At 39.5% G+C, this 27,626-nt stretch overlaps 1 protein-coding gene across 1 annotated transcript in view; it reads left to right on the top strand.

The window, feature by feature from the left end:
• The window catches only part of LOC126284968 (uncharacterized), a 149,953-nt gene extending 122,889 nt beyond the window's left edge, over positions 1-27,064 (top strand). The window contains exons 4-5 of the mRNA XM_049984246.1: positions 14,204-14,378; positions 25,714-27,064. Coding sequence (XP_049840203.1) covers positions 14,204-14,378; positions 25,714-25,918 — 380 coding nt within the window. The 3' untranslated portion in view covers positions 25,919-27,064. The remainder of the gene's footprint in view (positions 1-14,203; positions 14,379-25,713) is intronic.
• The last annotated feature ends 562 nt before the right edge of the window (positions 27,065-27,626 follow it).

Raw genomic sequence — 27,626 nt, 5'->3', positions numbered from 1 at the left:
CTGGTAGCGGAAATTTAAAAATAACCTTTACATATTTCTTGAGATAGTCACGGTCGAAAAATAGTCAAAATGGCTTCAAATAAATCTTTACTGTATTCGTAAGTAGATGAATTATAACGACAACATTATATGATCAGATCAAATACCTATATTGATACCTACAGTGTTATGTACGTTGCTCATAGAACCTCCTTGGCTTTTTTTTTTTTTTTAATAACTTGGTAGCATATATAAACAATTCAAATACGCTTACCTTGTTCTTCAGTGCTATCGGCAAATTTCGCAATCACTAGATAAAATTAGTTACGTTTCACTCGTTTAATATCTTCTTCTGTTGTCCTGCTAGTCCACCGCGGCCGGCAAAGAAACGCAGACACAAAAGAAACACAAGAGCCGCGAAACTACAGCGCGTTATACAATAGTCCTCCGACAAGAAAGCAACCTTTACTCTAGACGTCTCGCTTCCAAAGTACTGTAAGAAAAGTAAGTACTCTAGAAGGTGTGAACGACTGTAATGGTAGACTTACATAAATAAACAGGATAACCGATATTTACTTTCTTATTGGTAAACGAGAAGCATATTCTAACTGATCGTGTTATTACGGATAGTTTCGAAAACGTTAGGGAATCCTCTGTTAATTTTGCGGTGTTTGTCAACTTAAACCACACAATGTATGGTGACTCCAGCGCTCACTTTTAGAAATGACCTACATTTGTTATTACTCATCGTAAATTTGGTCCACCATTTTTCCGTTGGACAGTAGACAGAATATCATCAATATCTAATTTGTTAGTGTGTTTACCTAGGCGCGGGCGGCCCCGTAACATTTACTAACTCTTATTACGCGGCTAATCCGGCACTCCCAAAACGATTAGAGGCGAATGCTGGGTGGCTCTTTCGGGAGAAGAGGGAAAAAGAGACCACTGGCCTTATCCTTCATCGTCGAGTTAGTCAGTTGACTAAATGCTCCATAACTTGTCCAGAAGCCTAAGTGATACACAATCTATACACAAACTGGTGCAAATACACAAACGGCAATAGAAAGTGTTACACCACGAGCCATCAGTCCGATATTTACCAAAATTTGTGGAGACATTCCTCAAGGCGTTTTTAGTATGAGGACTTAAGTTAGCCTTTCCAACAACTCCTCTATGCGCTTTGTGCTCGTCCCAACCGTCCCAGATATGAGTGCCTCATCGCTCAACATCACAGAGCCCACTTAGCACCCCAGGCGACTCTAGCTCTGAAACAGCGGTGTCAGACCTTTCAGCTTACCTGAGTCATATTGGAAGAAGATGAGTACTTTTGGGCCGCACATAATATACTCGTACTTAACACTAACATAACCACTAGCGGGGAAGGGGGTGGCAAGGACGTTTATAGGTGTGTATATTTAACACATTTAAGTAACTTATAATTTATTAATTTATGATTCATTATTCTAAAAAAAATATGGAATTATTTTTGTCATTTTATATATGAGCTTTCGTTAATAATTTTATATATAACTAATTACAAATCATATAGTTAATGAGGCAATTGAATTTGGAAACTGCGGTCGGCGAACTAATACATTTGTAGGGAATACATTTATCTGAAAAAATAGAAAAGCAAGAAAACTGCGAAAGCTTACAAATTATTTCGTTATTGCCCTAAACTGTGCTTAATTATCTACAAAACAACAAAAATTGAAGAGAACAAGTTTTTCTTTTGCCAGGTGAGTTATGCATATTATTACTTTTTATTATTTTTGGCAGTGGCTGTAGTTGTATAAACTTGTTGATAAGTGTAACTCTTATACAGCATATGCAATAAATTTCACATTCTCAAATTTATTTGAATCGAAAAATTTATGAACACCAGGAATGTATACTAACGAGCCGCCACTGGTCACAATACTTGCTTTGGGACGCGTGAGACTCAGGGACTGCTGGTTGAACATCCCAACTCTAAACCATGGAAGTCTGTATTGCGTGTGGTGTAGTGTTTGCGGTATTGCACCTGGACATCACAGCCCAACTTGCAGTGATCCGTTCACGACAGTTGGTGGTTTCTCCCAGTAACAGGGGCCCCGATTTCTTATGTTGCCTCTCGTATCTTCGCCAGAGTCAGTCGGACGATGTTACTTTCGTCTCGTGGTGTCTTCCTTGTGGAATTCTTCTTACCACACTGCTCTTCTAAGTGCATCTCGTCACCACTCGTTTAGCAGTCTGTCGGTTTGCTGCCCCGTGTCCCACAAGCCAAGGATTGGATTGTTCTCAGAGTTCGAAATAAGGCGTTAAGCTGCCCGTGCGCGTCCTCTGGACATGCTGTGTTACGTTTCCCATCTGAAGTGACAGTAATAGCCGTCATGTATTAACACCATTTTTCATCTGTAACAATAGCCTTTTCATGTACTTAAAATGGGCTCGCATAAGGATGCAATTTTAATCAACAGTGAGTTGAGAAAAGTCATGGGATATGCACATATACAGAGAGCAGTAGTATTGCGTACACAAGGTATGAAAGGGCAGTGCATTAGCGGAGCTATCATTTGTACTCGGGTGATTCATGTGAAAAGGTTTACGACGCGATGGTGGTCGCCAGACAGAAATTAACAGACTTTGAGTGCGTAATGGTAGTTGGTGCTAGACGCATGAGACATTACTTTTCATAAATGGTGAGGGAATTCTGTATTCCGAGACCCACAGCGTAAAGAATACCAAATCTGAGGCATGATCTCTAACCACAGACAACGCAGTGGCCGACGACCTTCAACGACTGAGAGCGGTGGCGTTTGCCTAGAGCTGTCGGTGCTAACAGACAAGCAACACTGCGTGAAATAATCGCAGAAATTAATGTGTGACATACGACCAACTACCCGTTGGGATAGCGCAGCGACTATGGCGTTAATGGGCTATGGCAGCAACCGATCGGCTCGGCTGTTTGTAGAGCCTCTCCTGCGCTCGTGACCATATCGGTTGGACCCTAGACGACTGGAGAACCATGGTCTGATCAGAGGAGTCCCAATTTCAATGGGTCCGACCTGATGGTAGGTTTTGAGTGTGGCGCAGATTCCACGAAGACTTGAACCCTAGCTGTCAACAAGACACTGTGCAAGCTGGTGGTGGCTCCATAATGGCGTGGGCTGTGTTTACTTACAATGGATTAGGTCCTCTAATCCAACTGATATGCTTATTGGCTGGAAATAGTAATATTCGGCTGCTTGGCGATCATTTGCAGCCATTCATTTTATGGATGATAATACACCACGTCACTGGACCATTTTGAAGAACATTCTGGACAATTTGAGCGAATGCTTTGGCCATCCAGATCGTCCGACATGAGTCCCATCGAACATCTATATCTTATAGAGAGGTCAGTTCGTGCACAAAATGCGACTCAGTATTTCTGCAGCGGACTTCCAACGATTCGTTGAGTTCACGCCACGTCGAGTTGCTGCACGACGCCGGGCAAAAGGAGATCCAACGCGATGTTAGGAGGTTTTTCCATGACTTTTGTAACTTCACAGGCGTGGAAATACTGGATTATCAGTCTGGTAGCGTTCGGCAAACACTTTCTTTTTCTGTTAGAGTATGCATTTTTTGTTTGACTAATCAGCCACATGCGCAACATGATAAATTTCAGTCCTCATTCTGATACTTGGCCATTTATCCTCAAGAGTCAGTTTTATATTAAGTTCATCTCTGAAATTCCCTAAGTCATGGTAGTTACTCTGAAGAAAGTTGTCATGTGCGTCTTCTGCTCGTATGCCCATTTCTTCAAGATCGTTGACGACATTTGCGCCTCGGGACTGTCGTTTGTTTGGAACCAAAGATGTATATTAAGATTATTTTAGTCAACTGGGCGCTGCCACTCAGAGATCCGACAACTGGACTGGAGAATGTTCACCGCCAACAGTTCAATGCGTCTCCTCCAACTGGCTGTAGGCAACTCCAGCCGACAATAACAACAAAAATCTGTTCAAAGTCAATACGGAAAGAATCACTCAAAAACATACTCTCAAATATCCACGAAAAAGAGTGCAACTTATTGTCTTCTACTTAACATCGAGTCCGCCTCGCTCTTTAAAATAATACCGTCCAGCTAGCTGCTGCCTTCGACATCTGATATGCAAATGCTCTGCCCACCCAGTACGTGCATTCCCACTTAAGACAACACTCGCCTAGGACAACGAAACGTTCAACCCGAAATCCATGCCCGCGTTCGGGAACAAACTTTGGAATCTCCCAGTGTAAGAAATAACTCGGTTAATGGCAAAGCATCCACTTCCCCTCCGAATTTTTGAAATATACTGCAAAAGCACCACTTCCGCCGCTAGAGCAAACACGACTGCCACAACCCACGAGGACGCTGTCAGCTGAGCCCCGATCTCGCTAGTTGCAAACCGCTTCACGGAATGATTTAAAACTGGGGTCTTCTACTCAGTCAGAGCAGAACGTAGGTATTTTCATTAGCCGTTTCACCCACTTAACAGCGCTTCTATTAACTTTCTCTGCAAAGAGAGTTAGGAAACACTGATCATTAGAGGGAAATTACTCACTCTTAAAATCAGTCAAGTCGGTTCCGTACGATTAGGGAAAGATCGCAGAGCACTGCTATTCTAGCACACAGGTACGACCTGGAAATGAAACGCAGACAGCAAGATACAAATAGCCTGGTGGATCACTCGGCCAAAGAGAGAAATGTTAAGTGTAGTATCATGAAATTTGTATGGCACGATTGACAAATCAGTTAGAAGCGTTGACGATGAAACTGGAATAAGCGGTATATGAAACAGAGCTGCAGACGGCAGGTGTTAGGCACACCGCACTCTGTGACGTAGGCACATCCCGCGTCCGTGTAACGGCTCATCGCTCCAGCGTAGGACTCGCCAGACCGCCAGCTAACGGTCCGAGCCGCTCCAGGGAGCGACGAACGCACCACACGCCTACACTCTCGGTTTTCTTCTGGGGTATTAGGCCGCAGTATTCTGTGCTGAGTTGTCAGACTCACGTCGACAGAAACAGTCAGTAACTGCTGTAATATCCAATAAAATTATTTTCAAAGTAATATGAGCGACGCGATAAGATCGAGAAGTTCTTAACGTGCAAACGAATTATTTTTTATCCTGTCAATATTAGGGCCATCTGGCTCTCATACATCTTACCGGTCATTCTTCATATTTCACATTATATATTGGGTCTTACATATGAAATGGTGTCCAAGATTTACAAATAGTTATTCATCAAGTTGTTTAAGACCACATTTTTTTTTCCATCCAGACGAATTGTGAGAAAGTCCTCACCAAATGACGTGCAGTATCCCTCTGTAGTAGCTACAGTATACTGTTATAGGTATAAAAATAACTGTTTCAAATGGAGCTACTATAATTTCTGGTGCTAGCATTGTAGTTCTGAAAGTGACGATCTCAACAGTGTTTCGCTCTTCAAAATCCGGTTATTTGTTTCGGAAGGATTACAGCACTTATAACATAGGACTTATCTATTTCGAACATGAAACAGATTGCTTTCTTTTGTAGAAATACCTCAAATCCTTGTTCCTTTTACAGTGAGATAACAAAACTCATGGGATACCTCCCAATATCATGTCGGACCTCCTTTTGTGCAACATAGAGCAGCAACTTAATGTGGTATTGACTCAACAAGTCGTTGGAAGTCCTCTTCAGAAATATTGAGCCACGCTGCCTCTATAACCACCCATAATTGTGAAAGTTTTGGCAGTGCAGGATGCTGTGCACGAACTGACCTTTTGATTATGACCTACAAATCTTCATTGGCATGGCCAGATGATCTGGGTGACCAAATCATTCACTTCAATTGTCCACAATGTTCTTCAAACCAGTTGCAAACGGTTGTGGCCCTATGATATAGTGCATTTTCATCCATAAAATTCCATTGTTGTTTGCAAACATGAAATCCATAAATGGCTGGAAATGGTCTCCAAGTAGCTGAACATAACCATTTCCTGTCAGTCATTGGTGCTGTTGGACCAGAGCACCCTGTTCATTCCATGTACCGGGTGATCAAAAAGTCAGTATAAATTTGAAAACTGAATAAATCATGGAATAATGTAGGCAGAGATGTACAAATTGACACACATGCTTGGAATGACTTAGAGTTTTATGAGAACCAAAAAAATACAAACTTTCAAAAAATGTCCGACAGATGGCGCTTCATCTGATCAGAATAGCAATAATTAGCATAACAAAGTGAGACAAAGCAAAGATGATGTTCTTTGCAGGAAATGCTCAATATGCCCACCATCATTCCTCAACAATAGCTGTAGTCGAGGAATAATGTTGTGAATAGCACTGTAAAGCATGTTCGGAGCTATGGTGAAGCATTGGTGTCGGATGTTGTCTTTCAGCATCCCTAGAGATGTCGGTCGATCACAATACACTTGCGACTTCAGGTAACCCCAAAGCCAATAATCACACGGACTGATGTCTGGGGACCTGGGAGGCCAAGCATGACGAAAGTGACAGCTGAGCACACGATCATCTCCAAACGAAGCGCGCAAGAGATCTTTCACGTGTCTAGCAATACTTTTTTTTGTGTTCTAATAAAACCCCATGCCATTCCAAGCATGTGTGTCAATTTTTACCCCTCTATCTACATTATTCCGTGGTTTATTTTGATTACCCGGTATACGCAGCCCACACCAGTATCGAGACCACACCAGATTGCACAGTGCCTTGTTGACAACATGCGTCCATGGCTTCGTAGGGTCTGCACTACACTTGAACCGTACCATCAGCTCTCACCAAATGAAATTAGGACTCACCTGACCAGGCTATGGGCTTCCGGTCTAAGGTCCAACCGCTAAGGTCACAAGAGGCTCATGTCCTGCTCTTAGCAAACATACTCGAGTCAATACTTGCTGCTATAGCCCATTAATGCCAAAGTCGCCGCACCGTCCTAACAGATACATTCGTCATAGGCCCCATTTTTGCAGTTATTTCATACATTGACTGTAGTGAGAGGTAATGCCTGAATTTGGTATTTTTGGCACACACCCGACACTGTGGATCTTGGAATACTGTATTCCATAATGATTTCCTACATGGAATGTCCCATGTGTCTAGCTCCAACTACCGTTCTGCATTCAAAATCTGTTAATTCCAGTCCTGTGGACATAATCATGCCAGAAACCTTTTCACAAGAATCAGCTGAGTACAAATGATAGCTCTGCCAGTGCACTGCTTTTTTTAATACATTATGTTTGTGGTACTACTGCCATCTCTCTGCATGTGCACATTGCTATCCCATGACTTTTGTCATCTCAGTGCATAACAGTGCTGCAGTTGTGCAATATCCTGTTTCCTCCTTATCTGATGGCAAAACCACGATCTTTCATATAAGACAGGCAGTTGATTTCATATTCAATAACATAAATTCTAAGTTCTAAGCATTGTAAATCTGAGATACTACTAATTGAATTTTGAAATGCCATGGAATTCATCTCTTAGAGATACAACATATACCACTACAGGCCCTAGTTACATTTGAATAAGCAACATTGTTGCTGGTAGCTCAGCTTAGCTGAGTCACCCTGTAATGGGAAGAGTAACAGCAACAGTAGGGAAAAAACATGGCTTATATTTCTTTAAAATCCTTGTTGATGTACTGCAATCTCATCTCGTAAAATGCTAAAATAGGGCTTACCGGTCATGATGCAGTAGCTTTCCTCAAGACATTCACTAATTTAACAAGAGTCAGTGCTTCAGTACAGTGAATTTTTAACAGTGCTGTAAGACCACTAATGTTGGATTCCTTAGATATTATTGGTCCTAAAATATGATTGGTCAGTGTTAGGATTTAGAAGTGTGCAAGAGAACGCAAGGCATACCATTCATGGCCTACATAGCTTTCTGGTAATTAGTAGCCCACTACGAATATGCAACAAGCTTATGGGTGCCATGTTTTCCTGCTGTTAGTTGTTTAACTAACTGTTGCAGTGTTTGGTAAGGCTGCTGCCCTGCGATAACACTCGGTCTGTTATGCTGGGATTGCCAACAACCCGGATGTAGGGAACTTTTGGCATCTTCTATATTGACGCCAAGCTGCTTCAGAGTTTAATTGCCTCTCTCATTTTTCCTGTGAATGTCCATGGGTATCTTGCAAATACTCACAATTCCTGAAACTTAAGACTCCCCACAATTGCGATGGTATCTTGCTAGTGTCAATTGTTGTGCTGTCACAATCGAATGTAGCACTCATGTTCTGCTGCACAGGTGTTAACAGGCCTCACTGTTCCCTGCACCAGCCACAGAAGCCTCTGTATTTATAAGTTTATACTAGTATTTGTGTGTGAAAAGCAGTCAAAATGAGTTAGAGCCAAGTAGTTTTAAACTGTGAATATTAGAAAAACTGGATTTCTGAGAAGGAACAGGACAGAAAAGGAAACATGATGAAAACAAGTAATGGAGACGTGAGTGGGGAACAGCAGGAATAGATTTGTAATTGACTGAAAAACGAAAAGACAAAGAAGTTTGACTGGTGAAAAAGATGTGAGCATTCCTTTGTTGTTCGATAAAAATACATGTTAATTCTTTAGGAAAAAGTTATGAGATTGACAAAAGCAAGTCTCTCAACTTTTTCTTAAATACAACTGGATATTGAATTGGGCTCACGGTGCAGGGAGCTTTGCTCCAAAGGCAGAGAGCAGCACTGGAGAAAGAGTTTGCAGATATTTTTGTTTTATGGATGGGTACAGCTAGGATACTAGATAAGAAACATCTTGTATTGAAGTCAGGTCATGATCTGGCCAGAGACATCCTAATAAGGCATATGCAACCTGGAAACATTAAGACAGATGGATGTTGTTAACTGTAGGATTCATGTAGAGTTTTCACTAACATACCATGTTGGCTCCATTGCACTAGTGGAGGTTCGGATCTAAGTGAAATGAACATTGAAATTAACAAACTGATGCTCAATAATAATTTGAATTGAACTTGTACAACTAAATGATGTGGTAAAGTAGTTCAGATACTGAACTCTCATTTGGTAGGACTGGTACTGCATTCCACATCCAGTCAACCAGACTTAAGTGCTTCTCACCCTCTCCCTCCTCGCCCATTGTCACCAGGCCTCTCCTCCACCACTACTGCCATTTGTGTCATTGTACTTCCCTCGTCCAAGCCCAGCTTGTGCTGCTGTGCTCCCCCCTCCTAACAATTTGTATGGGAGTGTTCTACTTGCAAGTTCCACTCTAATTACTGCTGATATGTAGTGTGATGGTGCTATGATAAGAGGGAAAGTCAGTAAGAAGATGCTGTCTTTTGTAATAGTTGCAAAGTCACAGTTGTTACACATAATAATGTTTTGATGCAATAACAATTCTGTTGCTGCAGATTTTGTAAATTCCACAAAATCAATAAAAATAAACAATTTTTACTGAATGGAAAGTACGCAGTAAACTTTGTTTTCATGTTTGGATCACCTGTGGTTCCATACAGTTAAGCAAGGGCAGGTATTACATACAGGGGAAACAGCAATTGTTCAAATTCAGTTTTTCAGGGCAGTGACAAGCCACACCCAATATAAACTGTAAATTACAGAGTTTCTTATGATGCCTTTTCAAATTAAAAAGTGAAACCAGTCAATAAAACATGTTCAGATTAACTTGTAGCTGTCCTGAAAACCTTAGCAGTTAAGTTATAATTGACTGCATACTATGTCTGTTTAGTTTCGTGCCTAAAATGTTATCTGATTTTGTACTCGAAAGTTTGTGTATCACTGTCTTTCTATCCTTTTCCTTTTTTTTTCTGTCCATATCCAGGGTCGAAATTTGTTGTTTTTGTTTATTTGGAAGTGTGATCTGTTGGCCCTTCAGTTTTGGTATACAATTATTTACATTACTTATCTTTATTTTCAGATTACATTAACTAAGCACATGATCAGTTGCTTTTAGTTATGATTTATTTCTAATTATGTAACATCTGAGACACACAAAATCCTGCATATTAATGCTATCTTTCCTGTAAGGGAGGAAAAAAACTTAATTCTATTAGTTTGTATGTTATATTTTTTATATTTTTTAGTGTCTGAATAAAAGACTTTCATGAGTTACACAGATCGAGCTCTACAGCATGTGTTGTTTTCGAAATTTCAAATGTCTGTTAAATCAGTCATCAACCAGAAGGATGGTTTTAATATAGCAATGTTTCACTGAGTACATTCTCATTAGAGACATAACTCTCATTTTCTTCAAATTGGAAAAACTCAGGTATGCCCTTACATGGTGACAACATTAAAAAAAAAAAAAAAAAAAAAAAAAAAAAAAATAAAATATATATATATATATATATATATATATATATATATATATATATATATATATATATATATATATATATATATATAAAAATTCTATGGTAACCGAGACTCTTGCTTTGGCAATAATTCATTATCTGTATCAAAAACGTCTATAAAAGCCATATAAGAATTTTATAGTATCCAGACAGCACGATTTCGATAAATTCTGTACTACAGAAGTATCATTTAACACTAGAACCGCCGGAACTAGTACTATACTTAGAACCGCCGATGTGGTCAAAGTGACCACTTTCTTTGTAAGTACATGCTGTGCTGTTTAATGTAAATATTAATGATCTTGATAACAATGTATCACTTAACATTTAATAACACTATCATTGTATTTTACAACAACAATGGGAACAAATATTACTAATATTAAAGAACATAGATCACAATATTTATCTGCAACCGTACTAATTGTATTGCAGTAGTTTTAAAATAAATAAAAATTAATCTTACTGAAGAAACTAAGTACCCATGAATATGTTAAGAGAAAGACCAATCATAAAATATGACCATCTATAGTACCTAATCCTACTTACAAGCATTACAAACTACTGTCTTTATTACTTTATATGTACATGGCCCACAAACATATCTCTTCCATTTACTGCACACTTCATTTGTCTTGTTTCTGCATTTCCTCGTTTGGCATAGTTTTCCTACGTTCACAGGAATTTCCGCTTCTTCTCTTTCTTCATCACCATCGTCCTTTTCTTCATTTTCTTTTCCATCCCTTGGCATCCTTTCCTGATTTTTGGTTTCCATAGAGGCTCTACATAATTCTTCTGCTAGATTTAGGATGAAATTCCTCCTACGTATTTTGATCCCTGTCACTAGCTTGAAAATGATCCATGCGTTGATGGCTGCTAAATCAAGGATATTGTGAAATACATGTACAGGCCATTGACGAGTACCAGAGCGGACTGAATATTTCCTCGTCATCTGGTCCAAGACATCTACAGCAAATTTTGTGTGATTGTAGAAGCTCACTGTTTCAAGAACGTGTTTCGAATTATTTTGTGTTTCAACATCTGTGTGCATGGTGCTACACAGAAGAACATTTTTGTTCTTTTTCCCTTGGTAAAGTCAGAGTACCACCTTCCCTTTTCAAGACAACAGACGTACAAAGAGGAGTTTTCATATTTTTTATAGTGTTCGGAATTTCTTTTCTTGCACGATTGATAGTGCCGACAAGACTAGTTTTCTCTTTTTCCAGTCTCTCCCCAAGTGTGACTGTAGTGAAAAAATTATCAGTAGTCACATTTTGCCCCTTATTGCAATATGGAGCTACCATCTTCATTACTACTTGTTCTGGAAGTTTCCCATTAGGTGCCCTCTGTTCGTTCTTTTCTACATAAGGGAACCCATTACAAAGATATTTTGTTTCTACATCGGTAGAAGCCAGAATTTGATTCTGAATATGCTTATTCGGCATATCTTGCAAATACGGACACCTGGTTCTGCTGTAGCCCACAGTGACATTTGGTCCAGGTATGTAATTCAGTTGACAGTTTCTATAAAATGGTTCCAAGTAGTTGATATAAGTGCAAATTTGACACTTTTCAAACGTTCCGACTGAATTTTTTTCATCAAAATGCAAATATTTCAAAATTTCTGGTCATTTGTGTCAGTGAAAAATGGGGCTCCCCACTTTTTCAGTCACAACTCATCTACTTCAATACATCTGGCACCTTGTGCACCACGAACATATAATAAAACAACAAATGCATCTAATTCTTCTAAATGCAAACTCCAGGAATCATTTCCAAGAACCCGTTGTGCCTCTGCTTCTGTGCACTTCTTTATGTGTTTCAACATTGACTGATCAACTAAAAGGTGCCAGGCACTCAAAACATTATCACTTGAGATGTGCTGCTTTGCATGTGGAGTAGGTCCCCGTGTTTCTTTCAATACATTCTGTTGACCTATCGTACCTGGAGTAGTAGCACTTAAGTCTGCTACAGTCCACTCCACGATCCCGTCCTTCCCCAGGAGTTTTGAGCCAGGTTCTGGAAGTGAACCCTCACAATAATAATAATAATAATACCTTCATCTTCAGTCTCATAACTGTCACTCTCCACATTAGTGACAGGTTGGTAATCTTCATCTGTAGAATCTTCCACAAAGTCCTCAACTTCAGGATCATTTTCAGCATCAGATTCATACAAAAGTGTGACAATTTGTTCATCTGAAAGTGGTCGTGGCCGTGGTTTGTATCGCTGTGACATCTGAGCCATGTCTACTGCTCTGAGACCAGTACTTGAATAATCAGTCTTGTTTATGCAAAACCCAATAGCAAACAATAAATGACATATTGCGTTATTGAGCTTTTAAATTCAAACAATGCGAATAAACTTCAGTAACTAACATATTTAGTACATTGTTGATGAGTGCTAAGACTAAATACGGAGTGATACACAACAATCTTTAAATAATCTGTTTTCAAATATACATGTAATGTGGTCAAAGTGACCACTCGGCGGTTTTAAGTATAAGTGGTTATTCAAAGAAAACTAATGAAGATAAAATAAATATTGGACCATTTATATGATCTCCATAAACATTTAGGAAAAGTCATTAACTCACAACAGCATAGATTAGAAATTGACCAAATAATAACATGTTAAAAATATAAGAAGTGGTCAAATTGACCACTCGGCAGTCCTAGTGTTAAATAATTGCAGGTCATTCACTGTTCCTTTTTTGAGTATTTATCTTCCAAAGTATTCAGGTTATACATTCTCTACTCATTGAACTGTACTGTAATTTCTCTTCTCTTTTGTTGCTTCTTCATATGTCACATAAATAGTTTGGTCTTACTAGCTGGCTGCTAACATAGAGATCCCATGTTCAGTTACTTGCTACCACCTACTGGTAAGACTTTTCCACAGTGGAAATGCCTGGAATGATATTCACTTAGCCTTTTGAATAAATAGTTAAAATTCAAACAATCGAAAATCCAGGATGGAATGTAACAATATTATGAGAAGCCAAGTTGCTACTCACCATATAGCGGAGATGCTGAGTCGCAGATAGGCACAATAAAAAGACTTTCACAATTAAAACTTTCAGCCATTGGCCTTCATCAACAATACACACATATGCATGCCCCCCCCCCCCCCCCACACACGTGCGCAGCTCACACACACGACTGCTGTCATTCCACCACCACACCCAGTCTTTTTATTTCTCTCCTTTTCTGCTACTTCCCCACCTCTACTCTGCCCACCGCCTAAGCTGCAGCACTTCACTGTCCACCAGCCCCACTATACTATCCCTCCCCCTCCTCGCCCCAGTCCCCTCCCTACCCCCACCCAATCACCACTCCCATCATGTACCAGTGCTGCTGCTCGCAGAGTGAGCTCCATTTGCACACGCACATGCGCGCACACACACACGTGTGTGTGTGTGTGTGTGTGTGTGTGTGTGTGTGTGTTGTTGTTGTTGTTGTTGAAGATTAATGGCCGAAAGCTTTAATTGTGAAAGTCTTTTTGCTGTGCCTATCTGCAACTCAACATCTCCCATAGTAGCAATTCTCTTTCTCATAATACTGAATAAACAGTTGAATTAACTCACAAGCTGTCAAAATGGCATCAGATTCAAAGGCTGGGAGCTGCATAACATCTGTTAATTACATGCATTTGTTTAATTCCTGACACAATCATAATAAATATTTGTGCCCTATGTAATGTGCCAGCAGGAAGACACACTATTTAAATATTTTTCAACTACCTTATGTTCTCTTGTCTGAAATATGTTGCATGTCTGTTATTAACAATGCTAAAATGGGTTCTTATATAAAATTTCATAAGATTTTTGCCTTTAGTGCAATTAAAAATAGAAATATACCTTGTAACATTTGTATGTCACGTAGGGCGGGCTGACACTGGGAGCTGCAGCAGTATGGGAAGCTCAAGTTCTCGACTGTGTCGCACACGATACAACACGACAGCACCGATGTATGGTGTCAGTCTCACCTCAGGACAGCCTGTTACTATTGTGCAGAAGTTTCCAGATCTTCTCCAACAGGTTGTCTTCGAAGTGTGCGAGTAAGTTATTCCTTAAGTAGCCAGTTTTGCCTTTAACGTGTTAATGCTATTGTAGGACAATGTTTTTGGTGATACAAAAAGAAATGCAGTGTATAAATGCATGCTGAAATGTATGACAGAGCCTATGAGTTGTTTGTCTCACACAGCTACTTGGCCAGCCTCTTATCTGGCTGAGTACACACTCTTATGCACCTATTGATCTTGAGTACCTGTTGTAGAGGGAAATAATATTTGTGGAAAAGAAATCTATAATTATTACCTACACTGCAGTATAACAAATACACGAATTCCTTACTTTATAAAGTGCGTTATTTAACTGCCCTTGCTATGTTTGTTTGAGATCTATTTCATCCCTGCCACCACTAGTTGCCCTGGCATGGCTTTTTTCTGTTTTGTGCATGAGTAGTTACCTACTCATTTTTACTCCGGTTTTTGTAAAGCTGGGAGAACTCTGGAATTCTGAGACGTGATCTTTACCACATACATAGTTATTCTTTATGTATTCGTAACATCCCACCAACAGATTGTGCTGAACAGTGAGATCACCATAGAGTGTATCAGTCTTGGCTGAGTATCTATTTAGGGCTAGTTAAATGGTGATCTACTGCTGGTGTTACATTAGCAGCACTATTCCCATGTCTCATGATTGTGACTGCATGCAGTGACAAATTGTTGTGTTGCAGGAGTATAAATCTTGGCATATTATGTCAAAGATACAAATATTTATTACGGAAAATGTTACCGTAGATCTGTAAAATGCTTTGGGGATGATTGAGTGTTGAGGTTCAATACTTGTTCAGATGCAACACAGGTGATCTAGTAGATCTAACTTTATTTACATTACCAAAGTACTTACACCTATTCCTGGACAAACAGTTCCATCTTAATTGCTTTCAGGGGGAAAATAGACTTAAATTGAGGACTGTAATAATTCCAGCAATTCTGGTATGTACCTGGGTAAGAAAAACAGTGGCAGACAACTGCTTTTTACAGGACAGCAGCTATGACAGAAGTAAGAAATCAGAAAATGAGCTTCGTCGCTGTCCTTTCCAAGTTCATTTTGCCCTGTTACGTTGGGTAATGACATTGTAATTCTGTCGGAGACAGCAAAGGACTTGGAAGAGCAGTTGAACGGAATGGACAGTGTCTTGAAAGGAGGATGTAAGATGAACATCAACAAAAGCAAAACGAGAATAATGGAATGTAGTCGAGTTAACTCGGGTGATGCTGAGCGAATTAGATTAGGAAATGAGACACTTAAAGTAGTAAATGAGTTTTGCTATTTGGGGAGCAAAATACCTGTTGATGGTCGAAGTAGAGAGGATATAAAATGTAGACTGGCAATGGCAAGGAAAGCGTTTCTGAAGAAGAGAAATTTGTTAACATCGAGTATAGATTTAAGTGTCAGGAAGTCATTTCTGAAAGTATTTGTATGGAGTGTAGCCATGTATGGAAGAGAAACATGGACGATAAATAGTTTGGACAAGAAGAGAATAGAAGCTTTCGAAATGTGGTGCTACAGAAGAATGCTGAAGATTAGATGGGTAGATCACATAACTAATGAGGAAGTATTGAGTAGGATTGGGGAGAAGAGAAGTTTGTGGCACAACTTGACAAGAAGAAGGGATCAGTTGGTAGGACATGTTCTGAGGCATCAAGGGATGACCAATTTAGTATTGGAGGGCAGCGTGACGGATAAAAATCGTAGAGGGAGACCAAGAGATGAATACACTAAGCAGATTCAGAAGGATGTAGGTTGCAGTAGGTACTGGGAGATGAAGAAGCTTGCATTAGATAGAGTAGCATGGAGAGCTGCATCAAACCAGTCTCAGGACTGAAGACAACAACAACAACAACAACAACAATGTTGGGTAACAAGATACCAGCCCACCCAGTTGACCGTGCGGTCTAACGCACAGCTTTCTCGGCGGGAAGGGGTGCCTGGTCCCCGGCACAAATCTGCCTAGCGGATTTGTGTCAAGGTCTGGTGACCCGGCCAGTCTGTGGATGGTTTTTAGGTGGTTTTCCATCTGCCTCAGTGAATGTGGGCTGGTTCCCCTTATTCCACCTCAGTTACACTATATCGGCGATTGCTGCGCAAACAAGTTTTCCATGTATGCGTACACCACCATTACTCTACCACACAAACATAGGGGTTACACTCGTCTGGTGTGAGACGTTCCCTAGGGGTTCCACTGGGGGCCGAACCGCACAATAACCCTGAGTTAGGTGTGGTGCGGCGGAGGGGTGAAGTGGACTACTGCGGCTGCGATGGGGACAGAGCCTCCCCATCATTTCTATGTCCCCGGTTAACATACAATGCAATACAACAAGATACCAAACCCAGTTCAGGAAAATGCTTCCACCTAGAGTAGATCTGTTGGTATTCGTATTCACTAAGTGCTTTTACACAACAGAATGTTTAAAGCAAGTAAAACTATGCACAAAAATAAGACTATTAAATTCCTAAGATAAAGATAAATGAATATGGAACATTTATTGTAGCTACTGCTGGCGCTCTCTCTCTCTCTCTCTCTCTCTCTCTCTCTCTCTCTCTCTCTCTCTCTCTCTCTCTCTCTCTCTCTCTGTGTGTGTGTGTGTGTGTGTGTGTGTGTGTGTGTGTGTGTGTGTGTGTGTGTGTGTGTGTGTGTGTGTGTGTGTGTGTGTGTGTGTGTGTGTGTGCGTGTGTGTGTGTGTGTGTGTGCGTGTGTGTGTGTGTGTGCGTGTGTGTGCGTGTGTGTGCGTGTGTGTGCGCACGCGCGCGCGCCAACAGGTGGATATATGGTTCAATATGCTGTCAGACTGTGGTGTGGGGGCAGGAAAAGTGAAACACATGATAATGGTGGCTCTGGCACATTTATTAAGATATGATCACAGATTACAATATGTGTTACATATGGTCTCCTTACTCAGCAACAAGCTACATCATAACACAGCATGGTCAACAGTTGCTCGCAGCCTATCCAGTGTAGTCATAGCAATAAGTTATTGTATCTTTATATTAGAATGAGTCTGCATACATCCCCGATAGCCACAATCCATAAGACATCCCCACAACCAGAATTCACATGAATTTAGGTTGACGGATCTGTGAGGCCACACATCTTGAACTTGCCTAGAGATGATGCAGTCATTACCTAAGCAACGTGTGTCGCCCCATATTGCATAAAAATAGTGGTATGGATATAGTTGGGTTCATGAGCTGGAATCATCTGTGGCACACAGAGCACCTTATAATCTGCATATGTCACTGTGTACCTAACAGGCTTGAGACTGCAAGGTGTCTTCTCCTTGAAGAAAAATGGACCGAGAATAAAGGAGCTTGAAAATCCACACAACACAGTCACATAAGGTGAGTGCAGTATACATTCCTGCACCATGTTATGTGGCTAGAACTCCATATGTGACAGTTTTGTGCATTCATTGAACTGTGCCAAGTAAAATGTGCCTCATCTGTCCAAAGAATATTCCCTGGCCACATATCCAACATTAGCTGCAGAATTTGTAACATATGCTACATGACTGGCTAAAGCTACAGCAACTTCATCAGCAACTGCCAGGGGGATGGGCGACCCCTCTTTCCCTGCTGCACCAACTAATTAATTTGTTTCTTCAAATTCCTTTATCTTCTTTAGCCCATTTATGGACATGGGGCCTTGTCGCAATCTTTTTCTCTGTGATTATCCTGCCAGGCAGCCCTGATGTTTCTGGCATTCTGATAAAACAACTTTACCAGGAGTGTGTTGTGCCTATATTTCTTATGGAAAACTTCAACTTTCTTAACTCTTTATACCAACAGTCATTTCACAAAAGAAGTAAACATGCTTCGCCAAGTGACAAAAAGCATACTGACATAGAAACAAAAAAGTTTCGCATTCTGAAAGCTAACAGTGCCATATTTTCACATGGGGGCAGGAAGTGGAATTATTATTTTCCCGCATACTCCGTAAGTGCACAGATTAATAAACATACCTATGATGTTTGTGTTCTGTGATGTATACAGCCTGTCCTGCAGCATTTGGAACCTATCAGTTCAATAATAACTGCCAAATACTTAATGCACAATGGAGTGCCTCGTTACAGTGTTAATGTTCACAGATTTCTAAATAACAGATACAATCACAGATGAATAGATAGTGGTTGACCAATTCTTTGGCCTCCACACTCTCCACACCTAAAACCAGTAGACTTATTTGTTGGAAGATGTGTACGTGCCCCTGGTACAATATATATGGAGTCTACATGAACCGAATGTGGAAGGCTGTGAAACAATACACAATTCTCTAGGGATGTGTCAGTGCACAAGGGGTTCAAGGTGACAGTGGATTGATGTGTGCATGTTAATGAATAGTTTGCTATTTCTGATGAGCTTTAAGAAAGTTTCAAAAGACTGTTTTTAAGGCATTGAGGGAGAATGGACAACAGCAAGGAGGGAGAGAGAGTACACAAATAGGATAGGAATGTGGCACAAGTGAGCTCATTCTGGCTGCAGGCACGGGGAGTTGGGCATAGAGCACATAGACTTGGAGTGGATTGGAAGGAGGAGGGAGAGGAAGATTATGTAGATGTGGCATGATTGAAGTTATTTTCAGTGTGCAGGGACTAACTCTTGGCCACTGATTCAGTTGAGTAATTGATAAGAGGTAACGTAATATACAATGCTGTAGGGAAATTACAGCATGTCTGGTATATGATTGCTTTCATGGATGTCCCTGCCCCAGACAAGGCAGTATAAGCCTGTGACAGGAGTTTATCTCATCATTTCACCAGCTTTCTAATATGTATGGTGTACAGAACAGTAGATAAATTCACAACACCACATGCAACTGTTCTTTCTTGGGTTGGCCATCCAGGTATCAGTTTTCTGCATTCACCCAGGCCACTCGATTGAAATTCCAGGACTGTCTTCAAAAGACCCATAGCTGCTTCCTTCCCCTCCAATAGTAAGAAATCAAGCAAAGCTACGTCCTCATCTTAGCTGTAGAACAGATGTGAAACGCCATTCATCCATCCTTCCTACTTGCTTGAAATGTTTCTCATTCAATATCCCAATGCAAGTCATTCTTTTGAAAATTTGTCCCCGAGAAACTACCAACTTGACAAATTAAGATTGTTTTGTGGTGTGATTAGATTAGATTTACTTTCACTCCAATTGATCCGTAGTGAGGTGGTCCTCCAGAATGTAGAACATGTCAGAAAGACACCAAACAAATAAGCTAATGTACCATTCCACAGGTCCCAAGTGGCATTGTCGTCATTTTTTAATGAATGCTATATGAAAGAATCGTTTTACAAACGCCAATGCACTGAATTTAAAATAAAAAAGTTTTTTATTTATTTATAAGGACACACACACACACACACACACACACACACACACACACACACAAATCAGTTGGTTCTACTGAGAAATTTATCAATTGAGTATAAGGAGTTGGCCACCAATAAATCCTTTAGGCTTCTCTTAAGCTGAATTTAATTGGTTGTTAAGCTTTTTATGGTTGCTGGCAAGTGATTGAAAATGTGTGTACCTGAATAATGCACACCTTTTTGTACAAGACTATGTTGTTGTTGTGGTCTTCAGTCCTGAGACTGGTTTGATGCAGCTCTCCATGCTACTCTATCCTGTGCAAGCTTCTTCATCTCCCAGTACCTACTGCAATCTACATCCTTCTGAATCTGCTTAGCGTATTCATCTCTTGGTCTCCCTCTATACCCTCCACACTGCCCTCCAATGCTAAATTGGTGATCCCTTGATGCCTCAGAACATGTCCTACCAACCGGTCCCTTCTTCTTGTCAAGTTGTGGCACAAACTCATCTTCTCCCCAATTCCATTCAATACCTCCTCATTATTAGTTATGTGATCTACCCATCTACTCTTCAGCACGTTTCGAAAGCTTCTATTCTCTTCTTGTCCAAACTATTTATCGTCCATGTTTCACTTCCATACATGGCTACACTCCATACAAATACTTTCAGAAACGACTTCCTGACACTTAAACCTATACTCGATGTTAACAAATTTCTCTTCTTCAGAAACATTTTCCTTGCCATTGCCAGTCTACATTTGATATCCTCTCTACTTCGACCATCATCAGTTATTTTGTTCCCCAAATAGCAAAACTCCTTTACTACTTTACGTGTCTCATTTCCTAATCTAGTTCCCTCAGCATCACCTGATTTAATTCGACTACATTCCATTATCCTCATTTTGCTTTTGTTGTTGTTCATCTTATATCCTCCTTTCAAGACACTGTCTATTCCATTCAACTGCTCTTCCAAGTCCTTTGCTGTCTCTGACAAAATTACAATGCCATCGGCATTCTTCTCCATGAATTTTAATACCTACTCCAAATTTGTCTTTTGTTTCCTTTACTGCTTGCTCAATATACAGATTGAATAACATCGGGGAGAGGCTACAACCCTGTCTCACTCCCTTCCCAACCACTGCTTCCCTTTCACATCCCTCGACTCTTATAACTGCCATCTGGTTTCTGTACAAATTGTAAATAGCCTTTCGCTCCCTGTATTTTACCCCTGCCACCTTAAGTCTACAAATGCTAGAAACGTAGGTTTGCCTTTCCTTATTCTTTCTTCTAAGATAAGTCGTAACGTTAGTATTGCCTCACATGTTCCAGTGTTTCTACGGAATCCAAACTGATCTTCCCCAAGGTCGGCTTCTACTAGTTTTTCCATTCGTCTGTAAAGAATTCGAGTTAGTATTGTGCAGCTGTGGCTTATTAAACTGATTGTTCGGTAATTTTCACATCTGTCAACACCTGCTTTCTTTGGGATTGGAATTATTATATTCTTCTTGAAGTCTGAGGGTGTTTCGCCAGTTTCATACATCTTGCTCACCAGATGGTAGAGTTTTGTCAGGACTGGCTCTCCCAAGGCCGTCAGTAGTTCCAATGGAATGTTGTCTACTCCGGGGGCCTTGTTTCGACTCAGGTCTTTCAGTGCTCTGTCAAACTCTTCACGCAGTATTGTATCTCCCATTTCATTTTCATCTACATCCTCTTCCATTTCCATAATATTGTCCTCACGTACATCGCCCTTGCATAGACCCTCTATATACTCCTTCCACCTTTCTGCTTTCCCTTCTTTGCTTAGAACTCGGTTTCCATCTGAGCTCTTGATATTCATACAAGTGGTTCTCTTTTCTCCAAAGGTCTCTTTAATTTTCCTGTAGGCAGTATCTATCTTACTCTTAGTGAGATAAGCCTCTACATCCTTACATTTGTCCTCTAGCCATCCCTGCTTAGCCATTTTGCACTTCCTGTCGATTTCATTTTTGAGACGTCTGTATTCCTTTTTGCCTGTTTCATTTACTGCATTTTTATATTTTCTCCTTTCATCAATTAAATTCAATATTTCTTCTGTTACCCAAGGATTTCTACTAGCCCTCGTCTTTTTACCTACTTGATCCTCTGCTGCCTTCACCGCTTCATCCCTCAAAGCTACACATTCTTCTTCTATTGTATTTCTTTCCCCCATTCCTGTCAATTGTTCCGTTATACCCTCCCTGAAACTCTCTACAACCTCTGGTTTAGTCAGTTTATCCAAGTCCCATCTCCTTAATTTCCCACCTTTTTGCAGTTTCTTCAGTTTTAATCTACACGTCATAACCAATAGATTGTGGTCAGAGTCCACATCTGCCCCTGGAAATGTCTTAAAATTTAAAACCTGGTTCCTAAATCTGTCTTACTATTATATAATCTATCCGATACCTTTTAGTATCTCCAGGGTTCTTCCATGTATACAACCTTCTTTCATGGTTCTTAAACCAAGTGTTAGCTATGATGTACAAGTCTAAGTGACTTTAAATCCTTGTGGAGATTATTCTTATTTCTAATATTGATTCCATGAATTGAGCTGTTGGTTTGAAATAGTGATATATTTTTAGTGACAAATTTCATTAAGGAATAATTATATTGGGAAGCAATTCCCTAAACAGGCTTCTGCAAGATGTTCTTGAGTTCACACCACATATAACTCTTACTGCATGTTTTTGTGCCCAGAAAACTTTAGCTTGGCTTGATGAATTGCCCCAAAAAATAATCCCATATGACAGTATGGAATGAAAGAATGCATAGTATGACCACTTTTTCATTTTTATATCTCCTATGTCTGACACAATTCGCATTGCAAATAGAGATTTGTTAAGACGCTTCAGCAGTTCTGTGCTCCTCCCAGTTGAATTTATTATCAAGCTGTAATCCCAAGAATTTAACACTGTCCACTTCTATCTGCTTGTCATCGTATCTTAGGCATATACTCGTGGGGCACCCCCTTACAAGTTCTGAACTGCATGTAGTGTGTTTTTTTTCAAAGTTTAGTGACAAAGAATTGGCTAGGAACCAGAGAATAATGTCCACAAACATTTTATTAGCTGACCTTTCTAAGAGTGCACTTGATTTGCTATTTATTTCAATGTTTGTATCATCGGCAAACAAAACGAACTTGGCTTCTGGTAATGTTACTGATGAAAGGTCATTGATATACACAAGAAAAAGTAAGGGCCCTAAGATGGAACCTTGTGGGACCCCACATGTAATTCGTTCCCAGTTGGATGATGTCTGATAGCTTGATACATGTCTCTTTCCTAATAACACCCTTTATTTCCTGCCAGAGATGTAAGATTTGAGCCATTTTGCAGCATTTCCTATTACACTATAATAGTCTAATTTACTTAAAAGAATATTGTGATTTACACAGTCAAATGCCTTTGACTGATCTCAAAATATACCAGTTGCCTGCAATTTTTTATCTTATGAATTAAGCACATTTTCACTGTTAGTGTAGACAGCCTTCTCAATATCAGAACCCTTTAGAAATCAGAACTGTGACTTTGGCAGTATGTAATTTGAGATAAGATGATTATGAAGCCGATTTTACATTACTTTTTCTAAAATTTTGGAGAATGTTGGCAAAAGTGAAATTGGACAGAAATTTTATGCTATTTCTTTATCTCCCTTCTTAAACATTGGCTTAACTTCAGCATATTTTAACCATTCAGGAAATATGCCACTGATAAATGACTGGTTACACAGTTAGTTTAGTATGTTACTTAACTCAGAATCACATTCTTTAATGTTGTGTATTTATGCTATGAGCAGCCAGCCAGGGTTGTGTGCTAGCCCTGTAGCAAAGTCTGTAGGGGTGTACATTTCCAGCCGCCTGTTGGCACATGAACTTGTAGTTTTCAATATTAAAAAAGAAACTACTGGCTATTCATTTTAGAAACTTCTTTCAGTGTATTTTTTCTCTGTGTAGGGATGACATGACAGAATGGACCGTGTGAGTGGTATAGGATAGTGATAGGACATTTCAACTCTTATTTCCTTCTGTAATAGGCAACCTTGATGACAGAGGAGTGAAACCCCTGAAGCTCCTGATAATATTTATCTTTTCTTGGACTCTTGAATAGCTTTCCTAGACCAGTGCCATGCTGCCCACGGTCCCCAAGTTGGTCGTGGGCTTTGGGTTGGAAACTGCTGGACTAGTGTATTATGTAGACAGGATGGACAGCTGAATACCATTTTGTGAGGGTGGAAGGATTGTGGGTTGTGTTCCTAAGCATGATAAATAGCTGACCCTACAACCAGTGGGAATGACAGATGTTTCCATCTGGGATGATATTAGGTGGTGTGGGTTTTTCTTTGCAATTAATTATTTTAGTTGGCTGGAGAATTATTATTTTATGGGTATAATTAATGCCTGTTTGCCAAGGCCTTAGTGTGACCTTCAGCATACAGGGTAAGATATTGCTCATCACTGCAAATTGAACGAAAGTACGGCAGAATTAAAAATGTGAGGTTTGAGATAATAGATAATGGCTTCTTGTATTCACAGAGGAATAAAGATGTTAGCTGAGGCATTTAAGTCAGCCAGGTTTCAGGAAAAACTAAAATGCAATAATCACTTCAAATGTTGCTTTGACCACAACAATGTATCACTAAACATGCTACTTTACCGCCACCTGACTTGTGAACTACACTACCACCTATAAAAATTTCTGCAGCAGTGGTTTATAGGTCTACAGTTAAATTCATATAACATATTAAACAAAATTAATAGAATTACATAATTGGATGATAAAACTTAAAAATATTCAGTGCTGTATGAATCCCTCACTTACTGCAACTAAAGTTTCTAAAGTTCAAGGCATGGAAGTTAAGAGGACCTGAATATGTGTCTGAAGGATCTTTTAGGTGGTTTCTAGCATCAGTAGTGGTTCCTGGCAGGCTGTGATGGCCAAGTTAACAAGCAAATGTACTCCTGTTTGATGGATGACTTGTTGGGGAAGGCACCTGTCAGCTATAACACTCAACAAAATAAACTACCAGACTGTGGTCACCTTGATAACATCTAACACATGTGGCTATAGTTGTAGGGCAGGTTAAAGTGAGTCTCTTCAGAGAGCACTACATTTTTTACTAAGATATTAGTGTTGGCTGTAATGTGCCTGTTGCACTAATCCATTTGTGGTTTTTGGACAATGGAGGGCAATGCAATGGCTTGTGTGCCACCAGACCACCCAACAGCAGATGATGTGAACTGTACCTGCAGACTGGCCCACACCCATTGCTGTGTTACAAAATCTGTCCAACACTGCAGATAAAACAGAAGTGGCCATTATGATCATCTGAACAAAATAGAAGTAATTTGGTGCTGTGGTCATACATTTGGTCCAAATCCTATTTACCACTGCATACAACTTTGTGCTCTTCATTGGTCTCTTTCTAGACTACCACCACCACCACCACCACCACCACCACCACCACCACCACCGTTTTACATCATGCCATATACGAGTCAAAATGCAACGGTACATATTTGGAAGTTTCTACCACTCAGTCATTTAAGTGAAATGTTAGTTACTTTAGATATCATAGTTTCTGTGTGGGCAGAGAATTGTGCATGACTGTTCCTATGAATAAAAATTTTTTCTTGTGTTTCTTAACCCATGAATTTACAGTGAGTTAGCAATCTTTTGAAAACCTTTAGAGAGACATGTACCATCATGTTCCTGAAGATGGAAGGAGAATATATGAATACATACACTCGGGACATTGTAGATTCACTGTGAACAGGAGCAACAAGAAACCATATATGATTTTGTTATATTGCCATGCCACAAAAATCTTTCTTTTCTTACTCATTTTTGTTACTACTGGTTTGCAGTTGCTTCGAAAAATATATAACATATTATGGAAACATGTTCACTGTATTTATCATCAAATGGCTCAAATACAGAAACTCTGTTACCCTTTTCTTCTGTTTCTTGAAATTAAGTATTTGCTTTAAATTGTATAATTTCTTTTGTTTCAGTGCAAGTGAATGTGAAGTGGTTCGGGGAGAATGTACACAGACCTATGTGCCATACTTATTTCTTGTGATACCTCTCGGCCCTGTGACATTGACTGGGCAAGACTATGTACTAGTGGAGAGTGGGTGTGTGTGCAAACCAAAATTCAGTGCTAATTCAATAGAGCATCAGCCACCAGATATATCTGCACTACCACCGCTTCTTTAGAAGCAACAAGTGCCTTTAAGAGGACACATGTGTCATAGAGGTACTTAATGATACAAAACTCTGTATATTGTGAGTTGAGCTAAAGGAAGTAACATGTCATGACAGACCATTTTGTACTAAGAGACAAGATTTTATCTGTGTTGTATATCTATATCTTTGCCTACTTTATGGCATGTAAGATACAGTTAATGTGATTGTACCAGAGATATCAGTGACCTATTTCTGTTTGAAACTGATGAATGCCAATAAAATAAAATTTAGAAACAGTGAAGATCTGAACCTGACTTATTAACATTTCAATTGGGCAGTTACTTTCAAATAGTAATACTTTCAGTCTGTATCAACAAATTATGTAATAACATTTGAGTTGCTTAATGTGACCAAAATGCTGAATTATAGCTGGGGAAAAATATGTTTAAAGTATTTTAATTATGTAAATTCTAATAGATGACTTTCATCATTCATTCTTCGATTATGTGATATTTTATTCAATGTTAACGCTTTTCTTTATTCTTTAAGATATGTATTCCTGAGAACAGTCAACATTTATGTTGTAAAGTACTTAAGAGAATGAGTGTGCAGATAAACGCTTCTGGCTACAATCAAACATTGAACCTCTTGTCAGCAGATAGTGACCAAACCCCTTAGACTATGCTCGGTTCGTTATTCTTCACATGTATATGTAGCCATATCCTGCATTTTAGTCATCAGAAGACAGCCTCAAATTGTACTTTTAAGGATGGTAATTTAAAGAAATGAATATTCCAGCTTATTTTAACCAATGAAGCACAAGTACAACTTACAATTGCCAAGAGCTGATTTGGTATAAGGATAATTGCTGGTAGTATGTATATTGAAGATGTTCTTATCTGTATTTATGTCAGTAATTTTAAGAACTATATTGTTTTCAAACCTGTATATTTTTTTCACTGCCCTTGAGTTATTTTAGGCACTATTACATGTAACTGTTCATGGCATTTTGTTTGTAATGTAATAATGATGTGGAACAACTTCCAGTAACATGATTATTTTGAACGTACATAACATATATCAATTATTATTTATATATGTAATGACTATTAAAATGTGTATGTCTTATTGTAACTGTGATTTAAGAATATGTACATATATTTCTTTTAAATTAAATCTTGGAGTCTAATGGTCTTAATCTCGAAAGTCATCCTACAGCATTGAAGACTACATGACAACACAGTTTCATATCTCAAACCGTTCAGAGAATTCTCACAATATATCACTGTTTTCTCACACTTTGTGTTAAAAATTACATACTTGAAATTAATTCTAATTTAAAGGTTAAGAAATAAGCACATATATGCATCACAAAGCCACTTACTATTAAAGTCATATGTAAATATTTTTACAGATCACTGTACAATTAACTTCTTCAGTTAAAACAGTGCCCTATTCTACATTTACACTCATGATGTATCAAATGCCAGCATATTGGACCTCTCTACATTCAGGTTTATTCTGACCAAACAAGAGTGAAGGGAGTGGGAATTAAGTCACAGGCAGCAGGCAGAGGGCTCATGTTACACCAAACGAAATGCTCTGGCACATCAGAATGTTAAGTTGTTTGGGATCAACAGCAGCACCATTTGCAGAGAAGGTGCCTTACGTTGAATATCTATCAAGATGCTGTGGGGTTTGCACACTTGTCATTTCAATCTGGGTGTTGTAACAGTCT

The sequence above is a fragment of the Schistocerca gregaria genome, chromosome 8 (genome assembly GCF_023897955.1).
Source record: "Schistocerca gregaria isolate iqSchGreg1 chromosome 8, iqSchGreg1.2, whole genome shotgun sequence".
NCBI lineage: Eukaryota > Metazoa > Arthropoda > Insecta > Orthoptera > Acrididae > Schistocerca > Schistocerca gregaria.
This window is presented reverse-complemented; position numbering and strand designations above follow the sequence as displayed.